General features: G+C 40.3%; 1 protein-coding gene across 1 annotated transcript in view; it reads right to left on the minus strand.

Annotated features, from left to right (window-relative positions):
• Lta4h (leukotriene A4 hydrolase) overlaps positions 1-9123 on the minus strand; it is a 33090-nt gene that overhangs the window by 10705 nt on the left and 13262 nt on the right. The window contains exons 5-9 of the mRNA XM_013018960.1: positions 6164-6238; positions 5732-5872; positions 4485-4508; positions 3517-3587; positions 31-142 (exon numbers count right to left, since the gene is read on the minus strand). Coding sequence (XP_012874414.1) covers positions 31-142; positions 3517-3587; positions 4485-4508; positions 5732-5872; positions 6164-6238 — 423 coding nt within the window. The remainder of the gene's footprint in view (positions 1-30; positions 143-3516; positions 3588-4484; positions 4509-5731; positions 5873-6163; positions 6239-9123) is intronic.

The raw sequence follows: 9123 nt of genomic DNA on the forward strand, positions 1-9123 counted from the left end.
ATAAAGAGAGAAAATCCTAATGTATTTTACCGAATTCTGTAGCTCTCCCCATCCTCCCAGAGCATGGAAATGTCTGAACTTCTCACCAAAGAGTCGTCCACAAATGTGGCGCTCCAAATACACAGTATGTCCTTCATTTAACCTGAAAGAAATAAGAAGCACGGTCACAGCTGAGAGGCAAGGCATTAAAAATATAATATATATATATTACATATGTAACATATAATGCATATTAAATAAGAATATGTATTACATATGTAATATACGTATGTTATATAGGCTTTCCTGTGGGGGGCAGCAATTGTATGGCCTGACTACAGCAGTCTCAGTCCCCTGCCTAAGTGACTTTCAAACAAACAACTAAGCAGTAGGAAATCCAGCCCAGCAGATGGCAGTAGAGACAAGTAAGCTATAGTTCCAGTTTTAGATGTCCATGTATTAAATGTGACCGTGAAGCCAGGCATGGTGGTTCACATGTGTCATCTTGGGAGGCTGAGGCAAAAGTGTTTCCAATGTTTGAGAGGCCAGCCGGAACTACATAGGAAGACTCCATCTCAATAAAATAGAATGTGCTCTCTCTGCTCTTTTCTAGCTCTTTCTCAGCTCTTTCCTTCTCTTCTCTTTCCCAGCTCTCTTCTCTTTCCTAGCTCTCTTTCCTACCTCTTTCCCAGCTCTCTCTAATCTTTTCGTTTCTAGCTCTTTTCTCTTTCCCAGCTCTCTCCCTTTCCCAGCTCTCTCTCTTTCCCAGGCCTTTCCCAGCCGCGTGGAGTGCCAACCTAGCGTGGTCCCAGCAGGTCTACTGAATAAACCTACCCCTTACCTGAATACCACGTGTGTGCTGCTGTTCTTACTCGGCTACCTTTTTTTAAAAATCCTAACATAAATGGTGCCGTGACTCGGATAAAGGGCTTAAAGTCAGGATAGCTGGGATTCCTCTCTGTTTTTTTTCTCTTTTTTCTTTTTCTGTTTGTTTTTCCCTTCTTGCTCTGAGGAATACCCACAGTTCTGACAGCCTTTTGCAAACCCATCTGTCTGCTGCGGACACAGCGCATCGATACCATTGCTGCCTTCACATCCATGTCCACACCACTTCTCTACTCTGGTGAGTGAATCTACTCTCTATGGCTCTCTGTTGCTCAGTCTCTGTCCAGATGTGGCGCCACGCCAGAGAGCTCCTACGGCCTTTAGCTGGAAGGCGGGTCACCTCTGAAGCCAAGGACGCTTGGCTTAGGGGGCTTGGCCATTTCTCTCTAGAGGGCTCTGGGGGAAGTTGGGACATCACTTCCGCCTGGTCAGCTCTCCTTCACTCACCAGACTGACTCTCCTACATATTTAATGGGGTGCTGCGAGTCATGCCTGAGCCATGAAACCCCTTTGAAATGCCTCCTGTGCTCCCTGGAAAGCCAGAGCGCCTAATTTTATGCCATTCTCAGAAGTACAGTTTTTGCTACTGCAATGGTAAATGGTCAGAAGTGTGTTTAATTTCAGGCTCTCTTTATTCTCTCTCTGCCATTCATGTCCAACTTTCTACCCTTTTTTCTACAACTTTTGGCTTGTGCCTTGAAGAGTGCGACGCAGGCTGGGTCCGCGGGACCCCCCTCTAGGTTCCCTCTCAAAGGCTAGCCAATGTAGGCTTGATCTATTTGTTCAGGGTTTCTTTGCCTTTTTTCAGAAATTTGCCATCTTGGCCACATGGTAAGTTAAGGGTTTGGCCCCATCTGACCCTTAACCTTCCACTAAGTTTACTACTCCATCTGTTCTAAGGTGCCTTGCTAACAAGTTACTCTTTTCACAGGCCCTAGTAACTGAGGCCCAACCATCTGATGTGCTTTGTTGGCAAAGATGTCTAAACGTTGTCAAAATTTTAGGTTTTGAGTTTTGCCTTTTTTGTTTTGTGTTATGTATTCTGGTACTAACTACGTGACTCTAAAATATTGGGCATATCTGTGCTAAGATTCTCACATCTAAGAAGTTTTATCATTCCAGAATATTTGTTGGTCAATTCTTGATAAGAACCAGGTAAACTCTACTTATTCTACTTGATCTCCTTGTCACTTTAATTGGAAATAATAAAGGGCTTTTGTGGCAAAGATTGCAGTTCAAAGCCAGCCCGGGCTAAAAAATCCCTAAGACTCCATCTCCCAACTAACCTGTAAAGAGCCATGCTGGAAGCATGGTTCAAGACTCTTTTCTCGAACCAGCAAACACTGCAAGTGGTACTATAACTCAAAGTGGTTCAGTGCTGGCCTTGAGCAGAAGTGCTCAGGGACAGTGCCCAGGCCTTGAGTTCAAACCTCCTTGAATACCAACTGGGACAAGCCATCCCAGCAACGAGCACCTAGACTCAGCCAGTCTGGGGAACAAGGGAACATAGAGAGGAATAAAAGGAGATGATGTCACATCAGCTACTTTGTGTCTGCCCTTTCAAAATTAACCAGAGCCGGGAGGTCAGTAGAAGTAAGAAGCCTGCCCATCCAATGTCTATACCTGCCTACCTATTAATGGAACAGGAATTTATATTCTTGCCTTTGTCACCTGACTTCTCTACCTAGTTGCCAGATGTCAGAGGTAGCTAGGGACATTTCTACCAACATTTTCAGCCCCGAGTCCTTCCTCTTGCCACCTATTTGCTCTCTAGTATTTTTTTCTCCAGCCCCTCAATGTTCATGAGGCTTCTCCAGACTTCATCTAAGGACTCACGCCACTAAGAGACAGCTGCTGCTCACTGCCTTCTCTGGGAGGGGACCAAATTCCAGCCTTTTACCCCTATTGTCAACTCCCCTTGTCAGCAGGAAGTAGCCAGAGAGAATCCGCGCCCTATTTCATAATTATTAAAAGGCTGGATATAAGGTCCTCTCCTGGATGGCGAGCAGACACCCTCCTCGCAGCACCTCCTCCCAGTACAACTGGGACACCTGGAAGAGGTCACATCTGCATCCGCTGAGATCACATCTGAATTTGATGTGGCCACACCTTTCTCTGCCCATACCCTAGATAAGGCCTAGCCCAGGCCCAGACACTCACTCTCTGCTCTTTTCTAGTTCTTTCTCAGCTCTTTCTTTCTCTTCTCTTTCCCAGCTCTCTTCTCTTTCCTAGCTCTCTCTTTCACACCTCTTTTTTGCAGCTCTCTCTTCTCTTTTCTAGCTCGTTTCTAGCTCTTTTCTCTTTCCCAGCTCTCTCCCTTTCCCAGCTCTTTCTTTCCCAGGCCTTTCCCAGCCACGTGGAGGCCCAACCTGGCCTGGTCCCAGCAGGTCTACTGAATAAATCTACCCCTTACCTGAAAAAAAAAAATAAATAAATAGAATGCGACTATGTCAGGAACTATAAGAAGCATAAACCAACACCTAGACTGAATCTAACACAGAATTTAAAAAACAAGCAAGCAGAAACAAGCTGTCTACCCAGATGACTATAACAAAGAAAAACAATATTCACACCAAAAACAATTAGTGGTGGGAGGCAGGGAAAGAGATCAATCATAACAACTAACACGCAAATAATTTTTTTAAATCATACCAAAAGTGGTCCCAAGTTTTGTTGGTCACTAAATTTCCTGTCCAACTATGAGATATTTCATGTGCAATAACCTAAAGGAAAGATTGGTAAAATTTATTACCTCAACCTAAAAGGTGTTACTTAAACACTTGATAGCTCTTGAATTAAAAAAAAAAAGAAACATACTTACACCAGGGGGAAAAATAATTTAATCAAAGACCAAAGAATTATGGCATACAAACAAAAACATCAGAAAATATTTGATTAAATAGATAGATTACTCCTTTCAAAATATAGTATAAACATATGATGAAATCAAACCACAAAATTTCTTATGTCTGTTAAGTTGTTAGCATAAATGATATCTTATAAGGAGAAGCACCAAGTTATCTTTTTTGTTTGTTTATGATGATACTGGAGTTTGAACTCAAGACTTGGGTGCTGTACTTTAGCTTTTCACTCAAGGCTGGCATTCTACCACTTGAGCCACAAAGCTCTACTTCTGACTTTTTAGTGGTTAATTGGAGGTAAAAAAATCTCATGGACTTTCCCACTAGGCTGGTTTTAAATTCTGATCCTTATATCTCAGCCTCCTGAGTAGTTAGGATTACAGGGATGAGCCATTGGCACCTGGCTTCCAAGTTATCATTTAGAAGTATATCTTCAATACAACAATACGATGGGTATTGTAAAATTGTTTACTTAAAACGTCTTGGGGATTGGGGCTGGAAAGATGGCTTACTGGTAGAGTGCTTGCCTTGCATGCATGATGCCCTGGGTTCAATTCCTCAGCACCACATAAGCAAAACGAAAAAAGCCAGAAGTGGTGCTGTGGCTCAACTGGTAGAGCCTTGAACTGAGGAGCTGAGGGATAGCACCCAGGCCCAGAGTTCAGGCCCCACACAGGACCCCCCCCCCAAAAAACAACAACAACAACAACAACAACAAAAAACTTCTTGTGGGTAAACTGTTAAGAAATTTTAACTTACATTTGAGAGTGACTTGTCACCTGCCTATAAAAAAAAGAGAGAGGGAAAGAAAACCCTTAGTATGTCAGCAGATAAATGACAGACTACAGATGAAAGACTACCTCCCCTCCCTATTAAATATAGTAGCATTGGTGGCCCATTGGGTTTCAACTATGGCACTTCACAAAGCTCAAAAAAGACAGGTATTAAGAAAACAAAGCAAAACAAAACAAAAAATACAAGTATGAAAAAGTTTATTTATTGTAAAAATGTTGTACAGAGGGGTTACAGTTACATGAATAGGGTAACGAGTACCTTTGGTAGTGAGCATTGTTACCTCCTCCTTTGTTTCCCCTACCATCACTTCCCTCCCCACCTCCCCTTTCTTATTTATTTTGGACACCATTTTAAGTTCAAGGCTTTACACTTGCTAGCCAAGTGATCCACAACTTGAGTTATTCACCTACTTTGTTTGCTTTTTCAGATTATTTCTTAGATAGGGTCTTCCACTTTCTTCCCCTAAGACTGGCCTTGGATTGCAATCCTACCTATGCTTCTTGTAGAGCTGGGATTACAGGAATGTGCCACTGTACCTGACCAACATTATTCTTGTTACCCAATCCTAGGAAGTTTTCCTAATACTCGGAGGGCCAATACTCTTGTCTCTAACCTCAAAAAACATTTCCTCCTAATTCCATTTTGTATATCTACACCTATTACTTTCTTTCCTTATTACCCACAATATAGCAAAGTTGGTAGAATTCAATATGTCCTATGATACATTTTACTTTATTTACTTAGTTGCTAATCCATTTTACTTGATTGATTCTGGCAGGGATTCAAGGTAGCTTGCAAAGCATATAAAATACAGCAATACACATTGGCCTAATCCTTTCTCACACATGGTGCACTGAGTTTGGGTTTTTTTGACTGGTACCTATATATCAATTGAAAAATGTAGTTGCTTTGTGTGAATATATAATTCATCAATGGATTATTATTACCCAGTATCCCTACTCTTAACACCCCAAAACACCCTCAGCAAAATATCCTCTTTCACCAAATGGCCAGATCATTTTCCTTGAAAAATGAAATGTTGATATCCACAACTAGTAATAAAATTAGAAACAAAGGTTCTATAAACATGGGAAAGTACTTTATAAATATTACTAAGAGTCTAAATTTCTTTCTACTGGGGCTTATTTTTGAGAATACCTCTATTGCAAATGAAAAACAAAACAAAACAAAAAAACCAAGTATACACTTACCAGCAGAGTAGGAGTTACAAAAGTAAGGCAAGGATTCTCCATGCCACCATAAGGGAAAGATGGCGGCAGGACCAACAGGTCATACTGCCCCCATACATATGGGCCGCCCAGATCTTCTGCGATTTTGAGCATAGATTCAGTCTGAAAAGTGAATGCATATATAGACATATTTATTTACTTTATACTTTATCACCACAATAATTTCTTAAAGCATATATTACTGTGAAGTAAGTCAAGGATGACTCCTAACTTATATACTTGTTTTTTAAAGGATGCTTATTTTAAATGAAAATGGTAATAAGACAGGAACTGCAAATTCACATAAGGTATACTTGATTTTTCACCCCATTACTCCGACCATCACTTGTTATCCTCAAAATGTTAAATCTATAGTCTACCAAAACTGTTAGAAAAGATAACTCTAGGACCAACCTCAGAAAATTCATAAGCAGACTTTTCCACTTGCTCTTTTTCAGACCAAACCAAAGTTCTTGGGCCTATTTGCCTGCAAAATTGAAAAGTTTAATAAAAAAGCAAATCATGGCAAACTACTCATGAATTCCTAGGACAGACTTAACAAATGTCTTATACCCAAACTTGTACTAAGTAGGACTGGATTTGCCCTGTGCCGCCGGGGTTCAATGGTGTGAGATGCAAAGCTGGGGAGATGCAGCTCACTAGGGAGGCACAATCTGGGTCAAAGGAAAATTAAGACAAGTGCTCCCTTGGAAGTGGTGCTGTGGCTCAAGTGGTAGAGTGCTTGCCTTGAGCTGCAGAGCTGAGGGACAGTGCCCAGGCTCAGAGTTCAAGTCCCATGACCAACAAAAAAAAAAAAAGAAAGGAAGAAAGAAAGAAAAGGAAAAAAACAAGTGCTCCTAAAGGTTAGCTTACTGGTCTTGTTTGGTAAGACCTCCAGGGTTATGGGTTCCCCTTTCAAACTCACAATTGCAGAAAGTCACAGCTTGAAATAGATTCATTATCCCAGAAGAGGAATAAAGAAACATTTGTCTATGCACTTAAAAAATGTTTGATACTTGCATATAAGAAACATAGACAATTCAGGCACCATGGCTCATGTTGTAATCCTAGCTTCTTAGGATGCTAAGATCCAGTGGATCAAGATTCAAAGCCAGCCTGTGTAGAAAACTCTCCAAGACTCCATCCCAAAATAACCAGAAAGAACTTAGGCTGGAGGATGCCAGCCAATCAAATGTGAAGCCCTGAGCTCAAACCCCTGTACCAGTAAAACAAACAAACAAGCAAAAAACACTCAAAAGAGAGAAAACAAAGGAAATTCTTTTACATGCTACAATACAGATGAATCCTGTGGATTCATTCTGCATTATGAAATAAGCCAGTCACCAAAGACAAACACTGTATGCCTCTACTTATGAAGTTTCAAAATAGCCAAATTAATAGGAACAGAAAGTAGAACAGTGGTTACTAAATACTGGGGGGAAGAGGAGTTGTTTAATGGGTATGGAGTTTCAGTTCTGCAGATCTGTTTCACAACACTGTATATATTTAAGACCACTGACTGGCACACTTAAAAAAATGGTTATCATGTTAAATTATAATGAAAAACCACTTGTAATTTTTAAAAAGGGCAAAATTGGGGCTGGGAAGGTGGCTCAGTGGTAGAACACTTGCCTTGCATGCATGAGGCCCTGGGTTTGATTCCTCAGCACCACATAAGCAAAAAAAGGAAAAAAGCTGGAAGTGGCACTGTGGCTCAAGTGGTAGAGTGCTAGCTTGAGCTGAAGAGCTGAGGGACAGCGCCCAGGCCCAGAGTTCAGGCCCCACGACCAGACCCAAAATAAATAATTAAATAAATAAATAAAAATAAAAAAATAGTAAAAAGGACAAAGTTGAAGAATGGTAAGTGTATCACTTATATGTGCTGGAACTCTAAAACATCTTCAACCTGGGGGTATAGCTCAATGGCAGAGCATTTGCCTAGCAAGCACAAGGTCTGTGTTAAAACAAAAAAACACCCTTTTCATCCAAATTTCATGTTAAGATTTTTATGTGGTATCAACTCTAAGCAAGATTTTTGCCTTGGTAGTCAGTAGTCTCCAGAATAATTCTTCTGAAACTTAATGTGCATATAAGTATCTGCAGAACTCATTAAAATATAAATTTAGATTTAGTAGACTTGGTAGAGGGCCCAAGACTTGGCATTCCTAACAAACTCCCAGGTTAGGCCCAAACTACTGGTATGCAGATCACATTATGAGTAGTAATGGAAAACAGTGCCATCCAATATAAATTTAATAAGAGCCACAAGTCATAAATGCAAGTTTTTGTACCTGAAATTGTAGCCACATTAAAAAAATTACTTTTAATAATACTCACTTGACCAATAGATCTAAAATGCTATTTTAACACATTACTAATGAAATACTATTTCCATTCAATCTTTAGAAATCCACCTTGCATTTTGCACATCTCAGTTTAAATGGGTTACATTTCCAGTGCTCAGCAGCCATGTGAAGCCAATTAGTGTAACTGGTCATTAAACAGCACAGGACTAGTAACACGGGGTCAAAGTAACAAGCCCTAGGCTTGGGCCTACCTGAGACATTTTCAATATGTATGATTGAGCATGTTACTATAACTCACTGAGCACCAGTTTCTTCTTGATAAAATAGGAATAGATAAGCATACCTACTCCACAGAGTTGAGGATTCAATAAGATAAATGCACACAACAGAAAAATAGCTTCTTGTTGTCAGCTGCTGTGTCAATCATTATTTATTGAGTACTTCCGATAGGCCAGGAGCTTTACATGTGCTAGGTCCATTCATCCTCAGAAAAACATACTATTTGTTTTCCAGGTGAAGGAAGTAAAACCCAAATAGGGAGTGCATTACCTAAAGATGTTGCTAGAAATTATTGTAGCTGGAACCTGCCTCTAGATTTGCCTGATTTCACTACCATGTCCACATTTCTAGTAATTAAAGAATGTAAACATTCTTGATTTCTGGTTGTTTACAAATAAGAACACTCTAGTTAGTGGCAATACTCTAACAAAAACATCTTACATTTCTGTACTATTTATAGGCTCCCAAGTGCCTTAACATTTGCTTTCATTTGTTTTACATACCTACCCTAATGGTGTTGAAAGGGGGATTTGTAATTTCAAGGATGAAGAAATAGAGATTGTAGGAAGTCACTTGTTCAAGCTTACTCTAGAATCAAGACTTCAAAGTAAAGCAAAACATGCTCATTCTGTAACACTCAAGAAATCTAACAGACATCTGGTAAGGATTGTTTTAATTTAAAAATTAATTTGCGGGCTGGGAAGGTGGCTCAGTGGTAGAGCGCTTGCCTTGCATGCTCGAGGCCTTGGGTTCGATTCCTCAGCACCACATAAGCAAAACGAAAAAAGC

Source organism: Dipodomys ordii, unplaced genomic scaffold (assembly GCF_000151885.1).
Source record: "Dipodomys ordii isolate 6190 unplaced genomic scaffold, Dord_2.0 Scaffold3, whole genome shotgun sequence".
NCBI classification, from domain to species: Eukaryota; Metazoa; Chordata; class Mammalia; order Rodentia; family Heteromyidae; genus Dipodomys; species Dipodomys ordii.